Source organism: Callithrix jacchus, chromosome 6 (assembly GCF_049354715.1).
Source record: "Callithrix jacchus isolate 240 chromosome 6, calJac240_pri, whole genome shotgun sequence".
NCBI lineage: Eukaryota > Metazoa > Chordata > Mammalia > Primates > Cebidae > Callithrix > Callithrix jacchus.
The window spans coordinates 37,727,243-37,747,515 of record NC_133507.1 but is presented as its reverse complement, the minus strand read 5'-3'; the positions used below and the strand labels follow the sequence as shown (position 1 = coordinate 37,747,515).

At 35.0% G+C, this 20,273-nt stretch overlaps 1 protein-coding gene across 9 annotated transcripts in view; it reads right to left on the bottom strand.

The window, feature by feature from the left end:
* Nucleotides 1-20,273, bottom strand: part of STAT4 (signal transducer and activator of transcription 4) — a 113,698-nt gene that overhangs the window by 31,993 nt on the left and 61,432 nt on the right. For 5 of the 9 annotated variants that reach the window (XM_035304214.3, XM_035304222.3, XM_035304221.3 and 2 more), the window contains exons 4-6: nt 7,822-7,920; nt 4,291-4,398; nt 1,302-1,380 (exon numbers count right to left, since the gene is read on the bottom strand). In XM_035304214.3, the coding sequence (XP_035160105.1) occupies nt 1,302-1,380; nt 4,291-4,398; nt 7,822-7,920 (286 nt within the window). The remainder of the gene's footprint in view (nt 1-1,301; nt 1,381-4,290; nt 4,399-7,821; nt 7,921-20,273) is intronic. The other 4 variants (XM_035304216.3, XM_035304220.3, XM_078327074.1 and 1 more) reach the window with 1 other exon arrangement.

The following is a 20,273-nucleotide window of genomic DNA, read 5'->3' as shown; positions in this document are numbered from 1 at the left end:
CATGTTTGTGCCATTTCTTCTGAATGGAAAAGTTGTATGTACAAATAATTGTGAAGATTTTGAATAATACTTCCTGGAAGTCAAGGCATTGTCAGCATATCAGGAGAAGAACCCAAAACACCTCATCTTCATGTATGAAAAGTTAAATGTTTGATGACAATCATTCATACTTTCTTCAAGATACATTTTAAGTCAACATTTTAATAGTCAAAGATAATTCTGTGAATGAAAAGTTTTTATCTTTAAAATTATTTTGAAATAATTTTAGAAATGCAAAAAAGTTGCACAACTAGTACGGAGTTCTCATATATCCTTCACCTAGTTTTTTTATTCTCATACATAAAAATAGTAAGCATAATGATCAAAACAAGTAAATTAACATCAGCACCATTCCATCAACTAAACTAGACCTAATTAGAATTTTGTCAATTGTCCCATTAATTGCAACATACTTTTAACTATTCATCTATTATTATTTGTTAATCTTAGGTCTTGTAAATATTCTCTTTCCCTTCATTGTTTGAAAAACACCTAGTTGAAAACAACTTCAGTGTTTAACTATAGAAAAATAGTAAAATAAATTGCAGTGTCCTTACATTTTGCCATTTATGCAATTACTGAAATTATGCTTTTAGAGACTTTTTGACATGAGGAAATACTTAAAAATAAAACTTTAAATGCAGTACACAAAATTATATACAACCTGATTTCATTTTTTAAAAATATATACATAGATGTGTATGTATGTGAACATACAGAGAAAAGGCTGGAAGGAAATATATTTTGACAGTATTTATCTGTAGATAGTGAGATTTCATCAGATTTTTATTTTTTAATGCTTTTGTCTATTTTCCATGCTTTCTTCTATGAAACACATTTCTATTTTATAATCCTAGAAAATGGTATTATTAAAATACTACTTAGGGGTTATATTAGTAATTCTCTGATCATGTTAGGCAATTATTATTACTTTTGTTTTTATAATTATTATATTTTGATTCTATAGGAGAAGGTTTTTATTTTTTAGATGTATGCTGAAGTTGAGTAATTCCTCATTCAGTTTGAAATTTACATTGAATTTGCTGGTAATTTACTTAGAATTGGTTGTATATCTATTAATACACACACACACATATTTATATGCAGACAGAAGGAAGAAGCAAAACAAGACAATACTTCTTGTATTTCCCTAGGCTCACCTAAGGAAGTAGATCAAATTTATCAACTCTGTCAGTGAAAAAAACTCTACTCAAGCTGCCTTTTTGTCCCTATGCAGAATTATAGGAAAAACAAAAACTTACCCATTGTCTGAATTGTTTTATACCTGTAGTCAAATTCATCTTGCAGGTCTTCTAAGTACTTGGTATCTTGTTCTGTCATCTTTCACAAAAGAAAATTTACTCACTCTGCTGTTACCATTAAGCATGTCAATCAAACAACATCATAAGTATTTAAAAACACTGTTTAGTGCTTCCAGTCTTCAACAGCAACCAAAGACCGTAATGAACCCACACTTTTCAAGAACTAAGTCATATGAAAGTTGAATAATGCTAAAAGAACCAGACTGAACTTGCCCTTCCAGCTATTCTCTTTCTGCTTGCCTGGAAGTCTTTCAGCATCTACTTGCTCATTTCTTAATTAGTTCCAAATGATGCTATGCATATAATCTTTTTAAATTGGAGAATATGAATATTTTTGCCCTTTCAGAAGTCTTGAGTATTTCGTATAACTCTGTACTAATGTATCAATTAGCACTTTTTGCTTAAATCTTCATTTAAATATGCTGTCGTTTATGACAATTCAGCTTAAATACTTTTTCAAAAAATTTCCTGAAATATGCCTATGTTTCTTCTGTGTCTCCTGTTATTCTGTCTTTAAGATTTTTACTTTACTTTTCTCCAAACCTGGTGATGGTTTCCTGCTCAGATATAATAGTAAATGTCAAGATCTGGGCTAAATTCTTTTTACATATTATCTCCTGCAGTCCTCACAACACCCATGAAGTGGGTTATCCTCACTTTTACAGAGGAAGAAGCAGAGGCTACGAGATGTGAAGTAACTCACTCATCACTCAGGTGTTCAGCGAGAAGTTTGTGGGAAGTCCAGCAGTCCACCCCTGACCCCTCCCTTAACCAAAGATAGACTTGCTGTGCTTCCTAGATTCAGACCACTTTACTTCCTTTTCTTCTCAGAAAAGTCACACTTTCTACTGCCTGCTGATTCCAAGAAGTCTTCTCTAAGGAAACACATATCTACCACAACAGCACTTTCATCACAAATTTTAAATTTTAAGCAGAATTAAATTTAATCCAAATTTTAACTTGTTGGTTACAAAAAGTATAGAATTTGGAGTAAGAGAATCTGAATTTGTGTTCCATCTCTATGACTTACTAGCTGCATGGACTTGGGCAAATGTCTTTGCATTTCAGCTTCTTCTCCTGTAAAAAGGCGTGTGGGGGTAGGGGGAGAAAGGAGGATAACAGTATCTACCTCAAGAAGTTGTTATAAGGATACATGAGTTCCACTGCTTAAAGCAGTGCCTGGTACCAAATATATGCTTCATAAGCAGTAGCTATTATTACTCTTCTAATCCCTGTTTGTTATCTCATTCTGTTAATGGCATTCTTTATATTTATAAGCCTTAGAAAAGAAACAAAGCAATAGCTATTGACTACATGATATACTGTCTACCCATCCATAGTAATAACAGCTACCAATTTTGAGCAACCTGTGCTGTGCCTATACCTTACATAGATTATCCTTTCAGCTACCTGCAAAGTAAACAATTTTCATTTTTTCTGTGAGGAAACTGAGGCTCAAAGTCATACAATAATACATGCTCGAGCTAGCATTCAAATCTAGTCTGGTCTAGCTTCAGTCTTTACTCCTTCTTTTCACTATACCCCAATACCACTTGTAGCATTTCACTTTGATGCTAAGTTTCTGCAGAACTAAGTCCCATGGAAGACTCTGGGCTACTAAAGTCATGGAACCCACACACATGAGAAAATGAACCAAAATAAAATATGATCGCTTTAAAGCAGAGATATACTGTGGTTCCGTCTTTTGATCTCAAAATTAATTAAAAGCTGAAAGAAGGCACTATCTTGCAGAATCTTCTAATAAAAAGCATATTAAACTAATACCAGAACTCTGAAGAGTCAATTCTATGGTAAGTAATTAAAGGGCTTCTAGATTATATTGTCATCAGTAATTGTAAAAGGTGAAAATACCCAGTGACATTCTTCAAAAGCTCTCTGAATGATCTGAGAGCTACATTCCAAACATTCCATAGAGAAACTGAGGTTATGGTATAAGTGGGAGAATTACACTGATTGAAAAGCACTGCTTTGCCTGAAAGTCAGGCCAGGTTTCCTGGAATCAGAGGCTGGGACAATGATTTATAGTTTATTTATTTTTATGGAATTATTATTTTTATAAATGGCAAGGAAATGAATGCTATGTAAGTTTTTGAAAGGAAATTACCATTCTATTTTATATACATCCTATTTTAAAGACAGAAAGTCTTATTTAAGGCATCTTCACTAGATCAATAAAATTGATAAATCTCTAGATAGACTGATTAGGGAAAAAAAGAGAAAACAAAGCTGAGCACGGTGACTCACACCTGTAATCCCAGCACTTTGGGAGGCTGAGGCAGGCAGATCATAAGGTCAAGAGATCAAGACCATCCTGGCCAACATGGTGAAAATCCACTTTTACTAAAAATACAAAAATTAGCTGGGCGTGGTGGTGCAAGCCTGTAGTCCCAGCTATTTGGGAGGCTGAGGCAGGAGAATTGCTTGAACTCAGGAGGTGGAGGTTGCAGTGAGTTGAGATCGCACCACTGTACTCCAGCCTAGCAACAATACAAGACTCCATTTCAAAAAAAAAAGAGAGAGAAAATAAAATTCATCTATATTAAATAAGAGAGGTGACATTATTACAGATTCTACAGATATTCAAATGACAATAAACATGAACAACTTTATGCCAGTAAAACAACTTAGATCAGTGGACACATTTCTTGAAAAATACAAATTGGCAAAGCTCATTCAAGAACAAATAGATCACCTGAATAGCCCCATATGAAAGAAGTTCAAGTTGAAGTTAAAATGTTTCCCATAAAGAAATATTCTTATATAAACACAGTATGTGAGAGATATTTATCTTATTAACAAATTGCCCTATGACTTCTATATACATGAACTTTGAGCACATGAGAGAATGATGCATAGTTATTTGGGAACTGTAGCCAGCCTTCCTAGGTATCTGTATAAGGTCACTTACCTGCACACTGTTTTTAATGGCAGCCACTTTGTGTTCCACACTCCTCTGTCTTTCTGAAACTGAAGAATTTTGTAAGGATTTCTCTAGAGGCCCCTGGAAAAAGAGTGTCTTGAAATTTCACTGGTTTTGAAAAGGTTTATGATAAATGCAATACATACAGCACACAATTTGAACTGACGTCTGGATCAATGTGATATGAATACTCTGCAGCCATTAAAAAGATCATGCTGTAGAAAACTATTTAATGACAAAAAATTTAAAGTGTTAAAATTTGAAGACTAGAGGAGATTATAAAAATACCATATATAGGCTGGGTGTAGTGGCTCGTACCTATAATCCTAGAACTTTGGGAGGCAGGGGTGGGTGGATTGCTTGAGCTCAGGAGCTCGAGACCGGCCTGGGAAACATGGTGAAACCCCATCTCTACTAGAATACAAAAATTAGCTGGGCATGGTGGCATGCACCTGTGGTCCCAGGTACTTGGGAGGCAGAGGCAGAACTGCTTGAACTAAGGAGGCGGAGGTTGCAGTGAGCCAAGATTGTGTCACTGCACTTCAGCCTGGGCAACAGAATGAAATTCTGTTTCTAAAAAAAAAAGAAAGAAAAAAACCCCACCATATATAAATATAAATATAAATAAACATAAATATATATGTGATATCTATTGCTCGAACATGTATATGCATGTATGTATAAATACACCTGAAAATGTATGGATAGATGTATAGATATGTAAACTCAAGTACATGTGAGTGGAAGAACATATGCACGGAAATCTTATCAATGTGTTATCTCTAAATAGTGATATTCAGAGACAATTTGAGATCACAATTAGAGATAATTCAATGATTTTTAAAATTTTGTCTCTCTCTATAACATCGATATAACTTTTGAAATCATATAAAACCAATATATGTAATTTTTTAAATGGCATAATGAAACTACATTAAATTGGGCCTAAATTTAGAATTGGGGATGTTGAATCTGCTGCAATGAGATTTGTTTTTACTCTAGAACAAAGGGAGTTTATGAAAGAAAATGTAAAAATGTTAGCCTGTTAAGCAAAAAGACAGTTTCTCCAAGCACAGCGTCTTAGCTACTCTAATAATGACACTGAGTGTGTTCCTTAGATAAGAAGTTCTATATTAGAGATGAGAGTTCGAGATGTAAGCAGCCCCTTAATCTTAAGCTGGGTGGGGAGCTATGATTAGAAAGGTTGATAACTAAAATCTGCAGTAAATTCAGTGCAGTAACCTCAAGTAGAACCCATGTCCTTGACTCTTAATCAGATATTCTTCAACTATACCACACCCTTCCAATTGGCAAAGCCTTTATAAAATACTCTTTCTCCCACTTCAGCCTCCATTATTTGTCTACCTAGTTGAAATTTAGTGAGCAGTGCTTCTTTTGTGGTAGTGAGTGGTACTGGCAAATTATTTTCAGAGTGACGTTGATGAGCATATACTCAGAAAAATGTTTTGACTGATAACTGACATTTGAAGAGAACACTTGTACATGCACACACACATGCACAGACGAATACCTAGAGATAAGAGAGGTAAAAAAAAGGACAGCTGAGAATACATCTGAGAATACCTTATATTTGTAAAAGTATCTTGAATTTTACCCCAAAGGCGGTGAATCAAACTGTATGTACTTTAGAAACTTGCTATAGCTTTAAAATTAAATAAAAATACCATCCTTCTTCATCTAAAAAATAAAGTTGTTACAACTTCAAAGTCCTCCCAAAACAGCCATAACCTGACAATGACAAACCAGGAGAATTTTTTGAGTTAAAAAAAGACTCTTTTGGCCACACGTGGTGGCTCACACCTGTAATCCCAGCACTTTGGGAGGCCAAGGTGAGATGATCACTTGAGGTCAGGAATTTGAGACCAACCTAGGCCATGTGGTGAAACCCTGTCTCTACTAAAAATACAATAACTAGCCAGGTGTGGCGGGCGCCTGTAATCTAAGTTACTTGGGAGGCTGAGGCAGGAGAATTGCTTGAACCTGGGAGGCAGAGGCTGCAGTGAGCCGAGATCACGCCCCTGTACTCCAGCTGGGCGACAGAACAAGATTCTATCTCAAGAAAAAATAAAAAAATGAAAATATACTTTTGTTAGACTTTCAAAAATAAATATAATGGATAATTTATTAAATTATGGAGGATGTCACTTGGAAAATTATTTACATATTAGTCTTTCCTTTCTGTAAGGATTAACTGAAAAGAATACTCATTAAAGATTGCATTGACTCCTCTACTTGTCTTCAGTGAGGACTCTGAATTCATCCAGGAAAATGGGATAAAATATAATCTAATATGTTAGGGTAAAGTACATTTACACAATTTTTTTGTTTTGTTTTGTTTTTGTTTGTGTTTGTAGAAAGTGATTTATTTAGAGAGAGAAAGAGGAGAAGGAGAGAGAAAGAAACAGCTAACTCTCACACAGAGTGAGAGAATCCAGAAAGATGGAATCCAGGAGAGGAAAGCAGCTTCCACTGAAGCTGTGAGTGGAAGGGAATAGAGAGAGATGGAGTTTAGGAAGGCAAGACAGGCTTCCATGAGAAAGTGTGGAAGGGGACTCCAGAGGGGAAATCCAGGATAGAGAAAAACAGCTTCCACAAAGGGAATGTTTGTGGAAGGGGACCCAAACATGGAGTCCAACATTCATGCAATTAACAAGCAAGAATTTGTGGAGCTTCTGTAAGATGAAATTCCTGCTCATGGACTGGTTTAGCCTGTGAGGAAGGAAATGGAAGCTACTGAAGGGTATAGAGCAAGACCAGGCTGTGAGAGAAATATTCGGGGAGAGGCAGAGTGGGAATGACAGGAATTCAGCTTGGAGGTGATTACTGTATTCCTAGGCTGATATTGTAGGACCCTAGAACAGAGTGTGGCCAGGACAAACAGGAAAGGATGTATAGCTAGGATTCCAGGCATACACTCTGGAGAAACTTGGTAATTGTCTTAGCATGGGGGTGGAGAAAAGGAACTACTCAAAGATGACCCTTAAGAGCTTTATTCCAAGTGACTGGAAGGTTGGTGGCACCACTAACATAAGTGAAAGAGGCTGGAAAGATTCTTTAAAAATGTCTCCCTCCCTCCCTCCCTCCCTGCTTCCCTCCCTTCCTGCTTCCCTCCCTCCCTTACTTGCTTCCTTTCTTCCTTTATAAGAGACAGGGTGGATTATGTGGTATGAACATAGCTCACTGCAGCCTTGAACTGCTGGGCTCAAGTAATCCTCCTGTCTTAGCCTCCACAGAGCTAGGACTATAGGTATGTGTCACCATACCCAGCTAATTTTTATTTTGTGTGTGTGTGTGTGTGTGGAGACAGGGTCTTCCTACATTGCCTAGACTAGTCTCAAATGCTTGGCTTTAAGTGATCCTGCCACTTTGATCCCTCAAAGTGTTAAGATTACATGTGTGAGCCACTGTACCCTGCCAAAGATGAGAATTTCTGTTTCAGAAAAATTTCTATCAGAAAAATTGAGTTCAAAGTGTTAACAAGATCTCAGAAAATATTACCTGGACAGGCATATTGGCTGCGGCCAATATTCTCCTCTCTTCCCTTAAACAGTTCGAAATAACCACAGCTACATGCATTGGATTTCCATGAAATTTTCCCTGAAAAAAAACAATGAGCAAAAATAATTAACATGAAAGCGTAAATATATGCATCATAAGAAAATATCACCTCTTGAAAATCAACAACAATCTCTCAATAAATATGTAAAATTATTTAGGATTTGTTCCAATAATCTGTTACATTAGAAAGCTACAGAAACTTATACTGTAAACACACACCCCTAAAGAGAATATTTATCTCTTTGTCCTCAAAAATAACTTTTAACAATGAAAAGTGTTTCTTGAGCATCTTTTTAGGAAAGATCCTGAACACACATTTAGGAGGGTCAATTTAAGTTTCAGGCAGGATTTTTGTTTGTTTGTTTTGTTTTGTTTTTGAGACAGAGTTTTGCTCTTGTTGCGTAGGCTAGGGTGCAATGGTGAGATCTTGGCTCACTACAACCTCTGCCTCTTGGGTTTAAGCGATTCTGCTGCCTCAGCCTCCCGAGTAGCTGGGACTACAGGCCTGTGCCACCATGCTCGGCTAATTTTGTGTTTTTAGTAGAGACGGGTTTTCTCCATGTTGATCAGGCTGGTCTCGAACTCCTGACCTCAGGTGATCTGCCCACCTCAGCCTCCCAAAGTTCAGGAGGTTTTACACGAAAGTTACTTTTCTATAAATTATCATGACCCAGTGGCCTCAATTTTTCACTTGTTACTTGTGTGTTATGGTTTGATTAAAGCATTTGTTTCTGTCACTATTTGGTACTGTTCGTGTCAACTAGCTCATAACTTCATTAGTATACTAGAGTGAAACTATATCATACATTGTTTCATCAACTATATTTTTGTGACAGCTAAGGATATACATCTTTTATTGTCAAGTTTAATGATGCAGATACTGTAAACTGGCTGCCTGTGGGCCTAATTCAGCCATCAGTTACTTTGCATAAGTTGGAATACTGGAATCCCTTTGGAGAAAGTGTGTGCCCACCAATGCGTGTCCCAAGCACTCAGTTACCTTGTCTGTGAGTGTCCCAAGCACTCATTTACCTTGCCTGCAAGGCCTTGGTAGCTGAGTTTTCTAAACTTACTCTATTGGACTGATCTGAAAAACATCATCATTTTAGTCAATAGTATTAAATTTCTTTGTTCCTGACTTTTTTCAGGGCAGGATTAACAGGAAGCACAGTAGAAAAATGCATTTATTTAGTTTCTCTCGGCTCTCCTCTCTGAAACTGGTGCTAATATTTATGAAATGACCAAAAGATTAGCAGCAGAAAAAGTAAAACAAAAACCACAAAGTGGAAAATTAACAAACAAAAAGTAGATTATACAGATATAAACTAGAAGATTTTTCAAGGGAAAAAATAAGGTTATTGGTTCTAAAAATTTTTTTGGCTTTGCTGCCACAATTTTATTAAAGTGGTATGTTCATCACCACTTCTATTGTTTTATTAAATGATGTATGTTAATTACCACTTCTATTTGTAACACAAGAGTAAACACAAGCTATCTGAATTCCTGCTCTTACATATTATACAGTATTCCAAACTCTTTCTTTTTTCTCTTGAAATCAGAAGTCTCCAAGTGAAAACAACAACAATAAATTGACTGAAACTCGGAAGGTAAAGAAATAAATACCTGCATCATAACAAACGATTCTAGTTATGAAGCGGGGATACCAATTATTTTAAATTTCTGCATGTCAACAATTTCAGATTCTCTCTAGTTAGAACTTGTTCCCACAGTTAATTTTCCCATGTGTTGATTTTATTTTCATGCAACCTATATTCAACTCTCCAAAAAAAGCTATGTTTTCTCATTTTGCCTTCGATTTATTTTAATATTATTCCATAGTTAAAAATAAAGGGCTTCTCCCAGGGCCAATTTGAGAAGCTCTGTTATTCATGTAAACTTGAAAACTCTTGCCATTTAAGACGAGGATCCTCTTGTTTTTTAGAGTTCCTCTAAGAACCCAAGAATTACTATTATTCGCCTGTTTTTCTCACTGTTACTGGAGTATTTCTATGCCGATCATTTAGGCCCCACCTTTCAACATTTCTCAGTTGTGTTGACGCTTTCTTCATTTTCCTTCCTTACTTGCACTTCTTCTACCTTCCTGTTCAGATTCAGTTTCCCCCATTCTTTGTAAAGTTAAATTACTCACTTTTTCTTCTTTGTTAAGAGCCAGGAATCACCACTGTTTTTATCTAGGATATCTTTTTACTTTCCTTTGGCATTTTTCCTAAGTCCCCCACTTAAACACATGAGAAAAAGACATCTTAGGGAAAATTGATCATTATAGATTCAGTACCAGATGAGCACTTCTATTTTCCTAAGTATCAAAGCCATAACTCATATTCACCTTTCAGCAGTTACCAAGTATATGAACCTCAAAATAAAAACAAAACAAACCCTTAAGTATGTGTTGGTGGGGGGAAGGAAGAAGCATGCCAGAGAAAGAGAAGCTGCTCATTTTCTGTAGGGTATCAGTTTCTCATGCAGATGTATTGCAAACACCTTCTACTCTCTGGCTTGTCTTGTCCCTATCTTCTAGTGTCAATGAAGAGGTTTTAAATTTTAATAAAATCATTTATTAGTCTTTTCCTTTATGCTTCTTATGATTTAAGAAATCTTTCTCTAAGCTGTGGGCATGGAGATTTTTCTTTGTGGTTTTGCACCATTTATTGTAATTAATTTTGAGCTTGTTAATAATGATAGTTTTCTTTCACTTTTTTCCATATGTCTACCAAATTTCAATAACATTTACTGAACATCTCATTCTTTCACCACTGCTCTGCTGGGCCAACTCAGTCATAAATCAAGTGTTCATTTGTGGGTGGGCTTGTTTCTGGACTCCATTCCAGAACCTATGTTTCTATCTCTGCTTCATCAATAGATTAGCTTTTTGTTTTTTTTTAACTACAGCTTTATAGTTAAGTCTTGAGGTCAAGTAGAATATTTGTATTTCTGTTTACATTTTAGAATCAACTTATCAAGTCTCCCCCTCTCTCTTTCTCTCTCTCTCTCTCTCTCTCTCACACACACACACACACACACACACACACACACACACATCCTGGTTGAGAATTTGCATGGCATTAAATATTTAGATAAATTTTAGGGAGATATGGCATCTTTATTCTTATGTTCTAATCTATTTATTTATGTCTTCTTTAATGTGTCTCTATTAAACATTATAATTTTACATGTTTCATTAGGTTTATTTCTATGTAGTTTGGTATTTTTGATATTAGGATAAATATCTTTTTCTTCACTGTTTTTGCTGTTCTATAGAAATATAATTGATTATGAATCCAGCAACCTTGCTAAACTCTGATTCTAATGCTTTTGTAACATCTCTTACCAATTCTAAATTTTTTATCTGTGGCTTATTTTGAATTTTCTGCATACACAAATCATACATTATATGGATATTGATAGAATTTTCCTTCTTTTCAATCATCTAACTTCCCTCAAGTTTTCATCTTTGTCCTAAGGTGGCTTATTTAGAAATGTATTGGTTAATTTCAAAACATAAGGATTTTCTATTTATCTTTTCCTTTTTGCGAATTTTTAGCATAATTCAATTTTAACCAGAATACATGCTCTGAATGACTTCAATCACTTTAAATTTGTTGAGATATAGATATTTACTAATACATCAGTACTGTATACATATATGAAAGGGGAAGTATACGTGTAATAAGTTGGCTAATGTCTTCCTAAAATGACTTCTCTTTAGAGTTCAATTTTTCTGAATCTCTTTTAAACTTAGATTCATTGGCACCCATATTTTTCCATAAAATAATGTCTTCTGGGCCATCAAGAATGTCAGTGATGCATATTTCTGTAGAGTGTGCACAATTACTGTCTCCATTTTGTAAGTTTGACGCTGGCACTTTCTTGATCCTTCCAAAATTTCTCAGTAGAAGGTTTCAGACAAGAACCAGGACTCTTATTTTTTCTACATATGGTTAAATGGTTTGTTGACTGAAATGCTGAAGAGCTGTAATAGTCTAGTCATACCTTCATGATTTACAGCCGCATCACTAATAGATGAGATTCCTATTTAACTTTTCTGGCAGATGTCTGTGGAATCATTGAGAACTAGAATATATGGTAGATTCTCAGATGTCTCTTCCAGAAGACATCTAATCAGTTTTCTGTCACCTCAGCCATTATCCATCTGCTATTGTGGTTCACTCTCAATAATACCTTTAAAAAAGTTCTTATTCTTAGACATTGTTTTATAGTTACATAAATTAAATATGGCGGCAACTTCAGCAATCAGCAGTTAGGCATAAGATCACAGTGATATGCTGCTCTTGATACCCCAAATTCCTAATCTTGGCCTCCTTAAAGATGCTTTTATATTGGCAGTATAATTTTAAGTCTTGCCAAGGAAAACCACTCCCTTATGTATAGCATTACCTCTTTGAGTAAACACATATTATCATTTTTCCTCACTTGCATCCTGCTGGAAGTTAAGTGTATTCTGTTTAGTCAGCAGGATGTTTCTGATAAATTGATGCTGTACATCTTAATGATAATACTGTACAATGCATGAATCATTCACTCCAGGCCTCTTATTGTGCTGAGATTTCTTTCATCTATTATGAGAAATTTAGCAATTTCTCTTGCTACTGTTGCTTTGTGTATGGCAGGCAATCTTTTTTTTTTTGCATGAATTTCAGTAACAAAATATAATACAACTTTATCTCCTGGTGAGCATTTTCCTTTCTTACATCCTATAAAGCATGTTACTGTTGCTTTCCAAGAAAACTTGAAATTTAGGGTCATCCATCTGGTAACAAATAGTTGCTTCACAAATATCAAATTTGTACCCTGCTGATTTGTTCTCATCCCATTCTGCATACATGATAACTATTTGTTTCAATCCTAAATCATAGTGTTACATTTTGATGACATTTTAAACAGCAATTAAGATCAACATATGTTGCACCAACAGTGCACATAATTCAATTGAAGTGACAACATGCCAGTTTCACATCACAGGCAATGACAAAGATGTTGTGATTGCCACATGGCAACAGCAATTAAGAGATGTTATTGATTGTGATATGCATTCTGATTTCAGAGATGTTAAAATGTAGAGAAAAGTGTTATAGAATCCATGAATATGCTAGTTATTCTTTTTGCTACTTTATGCTAAATATCTTGGCTTTCCTTCAAATTACCCTTCTACTGCCTTTCTACCTAATTTCCAGATTTGACTTGTCATTAAAGAGTAACTAGTTTGGCCAGGCATGGTGGCTCGTGCCTGTAATCCCAGCACTTTGGGAGGCCGAGGAGCACGGATCACGAGGTCAGGAGTTCAGGACAAGCCTGGCCAAGATGGTGAAACCCCATCTCTACTAAAAATACAAAACTAAGCTGGATGTGTTGGCAGGTGCCTGTAATCTCAGCTACTCAGGAGGCTGAGGGAGAGACTTGCTTGAACCCGGGAGGTGGAAGTTGCAGTGAGCTGAGATCATGCCACTGCATCCCAGCCTGGGTGACAGAGCAAGACTGTCTCAAAAAAAAAAAAAAAAAAAAAAAGTGACTAGTTTATCTGCTCTTTTTCTTCCAAATAGTCCAATAAGTTCCAGAGTCATAAGTAATGGATGTGAGAAGGCCTGTTCAAAATAATCTTCTTTGTACCAGCAATACCAAGCCTGAAATGTTACAATTAGGTATTCACTCCTCTGAGTTCTTTCCCCAATGGTCCTCTTAAAAATGTAAACACATTTGGAGAGTTAATACCACATTTAACAAATTTCCTCTGTATTGTGAAGGATTTATCAGATGACATTCTCTGACTATAGTGACCTGGCAACTGCAGGATGAGAATGATAGATCCCAGGTCAAATAAAGGGAGAACTTTCAAGAGGGCCTGAAAGAGGTGGCATTAGTGACCAAAGGGAAAAAACATAACCAACAACTGTCCTGGCTTGGGTTTCTTTAGAAACTGACCTTGAGACAAGGATTTCAGTGCAAGTCGTTTAAGTGGAAGTTGGTCCAAAAAAACACGGTTACAGAAGTGGGCAAGTGAAATGAGGAAGAGAAGGCAGCCAGTAAGGGTGTGCTGTAAGCCACTCACACTGTTTTGCTATGGTGGGCTAAGAACCTTGAAGTTGGTACAGAACGTGTGACTTAGAGTTACCTACTCAAGGACTTTGGGAACTGAAGCATTTTTCACATCAGCTCTTGTTGTCTATCATTAGCGATTTAAAAAGATAGGATATTGGCAGCTAGGTTTCTACTTAACTAAACTAAAATGATAAGGCCAAGAAGATGTGGACAGGACACCTTCACCTCTGCTGTGCCAGCTCTTCTCCTAACCCCAATTCGAGAACTTTTTGACTTCTTATTTTTTTAAACTACCTACAAACATACTTCACTCAAATGTAGGTATTTGTTTTTCATGGTATCTCTGGGATATGAAGCATTTGTCTCCATTTACAGAGTAAAATGTTTTCATTCATATTTTTGAATTGAAAATGTGCCACCTACTGCATACTTCTGGTTGCTAGCTAGCTCTCTCTTTGTCATCACAAATACTGCTGTTGAATCATTTTTATCCTTATTCCTTACCAATGTCAAACACACTGGCCTGTGTGGGTATCCAACTGACTTACTCATAAGTTAAGCAAATAAGCCAAATGCCTTTCAAGTTCATATGGTTTTAGTAATCTTTGATTTTAAAAAGATAGTTTAAAAATTATTGGTAAAATAAAATAGCAATGTCTTCAGAATTAAGACATTTGGACTAAATTAGTCTCTGATAGGTGTTTTAAGATACAGAACTTTGGGCCCAGCACAGTGGCTCATGCCTGTAACCCATCACTTTGGGAGGCTGAAGCGGGCAGATCACAAGGTCAGGAGATCAAGACCATCCTGGCTAACAAATATATATATACTAAAAATATATATTTATATATTTAAATACATATATAAATATATATATAAATTTATATATATAAATATAAAAATATATTTATATTTTTAGTATATATTTATATATATACTAAAAATATAAAAATTAGCCGGGTGTGGTGGTGCACACCTGCACTCTCAGCTACGTGTGAGGCTGAGACAGGAGAATTGCCTGAACCCGGGAGGCGGAGGTTGCAGTGAGCCGAGATGGCACCACTGCACTCCAGCCTGGGAGACAGTGCGAGACTCTGTCTCAAAAAAAAAAAAAAGATATAGAACTTTGTTTCTGACACTTGCTTAACTTGCCTATAAACTTATGTTCTTAGATTTGAGCCATTAGGATATGATGAAGCCTAGTTCTAGGCATTGTTCTTTGCTCTGAGCTCTGCACCTGGTACATATTTAAATTGCTTACCTACTAAGTTTTTTACTAAAAATGAGCCATTAAGAATTAACAGTACAATTAATACATATTAATTAAAACTACTAAATACAAAACACATTAAAAAGGTAAAATGTATTTTTTATAAAGTTACAAGAAGGCCTAGGAATATGGTTTTTATTAAAGGAAAATTAATTTTGTCTAGTTTAAAAATGTTCAAGGATTGTTTTAAGTTAAAAAAGAAAACTAAAGGTTTAAACAAGTTGTAAAAGGTTTAAGAAAGATTAATCTTATTAAAAATTCTATGCGTGAGCATTAGCTATAATTTAAATGGATATTTTCAGTTTTTCTATAAATTAAACATTAAAATAAATAGCACACTGATGTAATGCCAGAATCTAGGCCTCTGTGTTAGAATCACAGGGTTTTGTTGGAGCATGGATTTACTTTTCAATAAAAAAATCATAAAAATATAAAGAGTTTATGAAAATCTTACCTTATGGCTCAATTGATTAAAATCATATTTATTCATAAGGTTTTATTAAAAATAGCTTTAGCATTAATAATATACTCTACAAAAGTAAAAAAGTGGTTTTTCTGTCTTAAAGAAGATTTTTACATAATATTGAAAAATAGTAAAATATTTTTATCTTTTGGGTAAACTACCAAAAAAAAAAAAAAACTGGGGGAGAGAAAGATTTTGCTGCCAACAACAGGGTTCTTGTTGGCCTCAAGCTATCTTTATCAGGTTTTAATGTTTGGGAAAGCGAGTCTCCTCTCTACCAAAGAGTAAAGGTTTCTGCTCCTTTGAAATGTTTGAATTATCATTTTGCCTAAGTAAATGACTTATTTTATAGTGACCTGTGATCCTATTTGTGATATCAAGTGTTTAAAACCTTTGATATTTTACAAATCAAAATCAAATCCTAAATTCAGTATTTTGAGCTAAAATTCACTTTTAGGTCAGAAGTTCCAGAGAGACATATTGAGCTTAGTTGATATAGCAAAGTCATATAGGAAACCCTGCCAAATATAAAATGGTGTTTAACTTTCTTTGGGTTATATTTATATTAATGTGTTATTAGTATGTATTCCAAATTATATGAGATTTCTGTGATTCTGATATGCCTCTGTTATCAGTAGTAATTATAATTATGTTAAATTATTGAAAGCCACAGAAATAACCAAATTTCCTTGGCAATTGTGTCTTTAACTGTGGATGTTCTAAGACTTTTGTCATCCACAGATAATTGTTTTACATTGATTTTTTTCAAAAGTGGTTCAAAGTTGGCTAGGGATTCTGACAGGTGCTCTTGAATGCAGGTTTCGAAAAACTATGGAGACTGTGCCATTGGAATGGAAAGCAAACTTCCAGGACTCTCAAGGATAGCTGATGTGTTCATGAGAATTGCTGATTCAATATAGAGCAGAACAGAAATTAATTGCATGGACCGAACTAATAGAATATTTAAATAATTTTATTACTTTGTTTGTTTAAAACATTACTGATTCTTTTTGTTTTGTTTTTCAAAGTCAAGAAAACCTTGTTTTCATTTGAACTATTTATAGCTTTTAACAACTGAGTAAAATATATTCTTGTGAGCAAAATTTGAGACATATTTCTATCTGATTTCTCCAAAATTTGAAAACCATTTGTGAGTATTTTTAATTTATGGTAATAGTTATTTGATTAAGTTCAATAATAATCTATTTTTTTCTGTAAGAGGACACTCTGGAGACCCTGGTTATTTTAGCAAGTCTTTGATTGCAATGATATTTTAAGATATGAACAGATGGCTTTGAGGAATTGGGATTGATGTACAGAGCTCATAAAAGCCCTTTGGAAAAACTGGTCTTGTATCCTGCCCTTCACAGGGTTCTTGAACTGTGGTAAGTAAAGATTGCCACTTTCTGACAGGCCCAAGAACCCCAAATTATCTTAGGCCCTCAAGAAGGAGGAATTCACCCAATTCATACAACTATCTGCAGGCATAGATGAATCCTTGGCTGGGCTTGAAGCTTTTAAAAGGCCTAATCTGAGAGTCCTTATTTTTAAATAAAGGTTCCAGCAAAGCCAATTTTAAAAAGAGACTGTATAGCAAATAATTATTCTTGATGCATTTTATGCAAATAATCAGACCAAGTATAATTAAACTAAAACTTACTGTGCAAATAAATTAGTCCTGCTATGATGTTGTCTTTAGTAAAATTGGGAGATTGGAAAGAGAAAAATTACGTTTCAAAAGAAACTATAGTACACCTCTTGTCAGATTCTAGCCTTGTCCATATTTTTTCTATTTCATTCTTGTCCATTCTTTTTATTATTTGCTACAATTTAGACTGAATTCTGACTTTTTCTCCTGGCTATATGTCTCCAAACTAATATTTTCAATTTTTTTTTCCAGAAAATATTTCTGACTTGAAATCACGAGAAATTAAAACTATGCTTTTCTTAAGGCCCTTCAAACTGACTCTGGGCAATTTAAACCTCAGGAGAAAATAACAGCAACTGTTATTTTAACAATCTTTGTATCTGCCTGCTCAAGTATGGACTTACCAGAAAGTTCACTTGAACGCCTAGTTTGAACCACAATCCAGAAGAATCTGTCAGATTGCCACTGTAATCTGAAGATGCCTCAGAAACTCTAGAAAACTAGTATTATACTGAGTGCTCCTGACATTAACCTTTTTTTCTTGTGTGTCTACACAAATACCTCTTATCAGGGATCTGATTGTCTACATCACACATAGAAGCCTAACCCATCTGCAGTGCTGCCTTCTGGAATGGGACACAACTGTTTAACTGAGTTGATCTATTCTCATGACTAATATACTAATTAAAGAAGGCATGGGACAATATATTTAAATCTGCTCATTTCTATTTATCCTGATTTGTCTTTCGCTACTTTGTCTATCTCCATCTATCAACCTCTGAACCTGAATCTCTCCAAAGCCATCAGCTTGGCTTTTAATGCCTGAAATCTGTTTTAAGTTTCAAAGTGGGAACTGAGGAAATTAAAATATTTTACTCCCAAATATGTTTCTTTGATGTGTTTTGAAATGGCTGCAGCTTGGCCAGCAAACAGAAATGGTGTTGCCAAGCTGTCTTCTGTGGGAAAAATTTACATCTGTAGAGAATCTCTGTTAATGTAGCCATGGCCCCTCCCCTTTCCATCCCACCACTCCATCCAGGACAGAGTAAGAGTCTGAGGTGCCTTTAAAAATCTGAAATGAAACATTTACCATCACATTGAGGGAGCTTCATTTACATAACAAGGCCACCTTTGCCAGCCAAGCTTCTTCCTTACTCAGCCAGTCTTTCCACTAAACCTGATTTCCCTAGTTCTGGCTATGCTCTGCATCTGTATTCTTTCCTGTGGCCTCAGGATGGTATATACATATGTTTCTTCTATAACTCCTTGGAAATTGGCTCTTCATTCTTAGAGCTCCCTTGTATACATGCTAAATAAATTTGTATGCCTTTTTTTCAATTTAAAAAAACCAACAACATCACTGGCCAGTTTCTATAACAGAGCACAGTCTCAGTTCAGCTTCTTATTATTTCCTTCTCTTTATTCTGAGTATGTAATTTTTCTCAATGTCTTCTTCCTAATCCTTTTTCACCAGAATGGAAAGGCTATCTCTATAGTGAAAAAAACAAACCCACTAAATTGAAGAAGAGCTGAACTAGTTGTTTTAAGGCTGATTGAAAGAGAATGGCTAGTCTAACAGGTTTTAAAAAGCAATTGTCTTTCATGATAAAAACTCTGAGTATACTAGCAAGAGTGAACTTTCTCAACTTGATTAAAAAAAAAAACTACCAAAAAATATACAGGCAATATACTTAATGGCGAGAAACTAGGCGCTTTTTTGCTAAGACCAAGAACAAGGCAAGGTAGGCTGAACTCACCACTCCTATTCAGCATCATATTGGAAGTAGTAGCTTAATAAAATAAGATAAGAAAAGGAAATAAATGGTGTACAAATAGGGAAGGAAGTAATAAAATTTTCTTTGTTCACAGGTGAATTGTCTATGTGTGTCCATAGACATAGTGATTGTCCATGTAGAAATCTCAAAGAACAAATAAAAAAGTCTCCAAAACTAACAAGCCGTTAGAGTAAGGTTACAGACTGCAATGTTAATACAAAAACGTCACTTGCTTTCCTATAGAACAGGAACAAACCATTGGAATTTGAAATTGAAAGCACAGTGCTACTTATATTAGCACAAAAGAAGAAACAGGTATAAATCTAACAATATAGGTAAAAGAGATTTAAGGAAAATTATAAGACTAATGAAATAAATAAGAACTAAATAGATGAAAAGATATTTCATGTTCACTTTAGACAAAAATAAGTAGATAAAGACTGTATTGTCAAGATGTTGGTTGTTCCCCACTTACCTATAGATTCAATGAAATTATCTGCAGATTCCAATCAAAATCCTAGCAGTATTTTGTGGATAATGACAAACTAATTTTAAAGTTTATATAGAGAGCCTAAAGAGCCAGATAGCAACAATATTGAAGAAGAAAAGCAAAGTTGGAGGGACTGTACTCAACATTAGGGCTTAGTATAAACCTATTGTCATCAAGACAGTGTGGTAAGGGTAAAAGAATGGACTGAGAGATCAACAGAACAGAATACACAGCTCTGAAATGGATCCACATAAATGTATGTCACTGACTTTTGACAAAGGGGCAAATACATTACAACAGAGCAAAGGTAGCCATTTCAACAAGCAGTGCTGGAATAGCTGGATATTCACATGCAGAAAGTGAATCTAGACACTGACCTTACACTTCCCACAAAAAATAAGTGAAACTAACTCAAAGTGAACCACAAACCTAAATGTAAAATGCAAAACTATAAAAGTCTTAAAAGATAACATAAAAAAGAATCTAGATGACCTTGGGTTTAGTGATGACTTTTTAGCTACAACACTAAAGGGAAAATTTATGAAACAACAGATTAATTAGCTGAAAAATTTCTGCTTTGTGAAAGAACTGTTAAGAAATAAAAAAGAAAGTCACAGACTGGCAGGGAATATTTGCAAAAAACATATCTGATAATGAATTATTATCTAAAA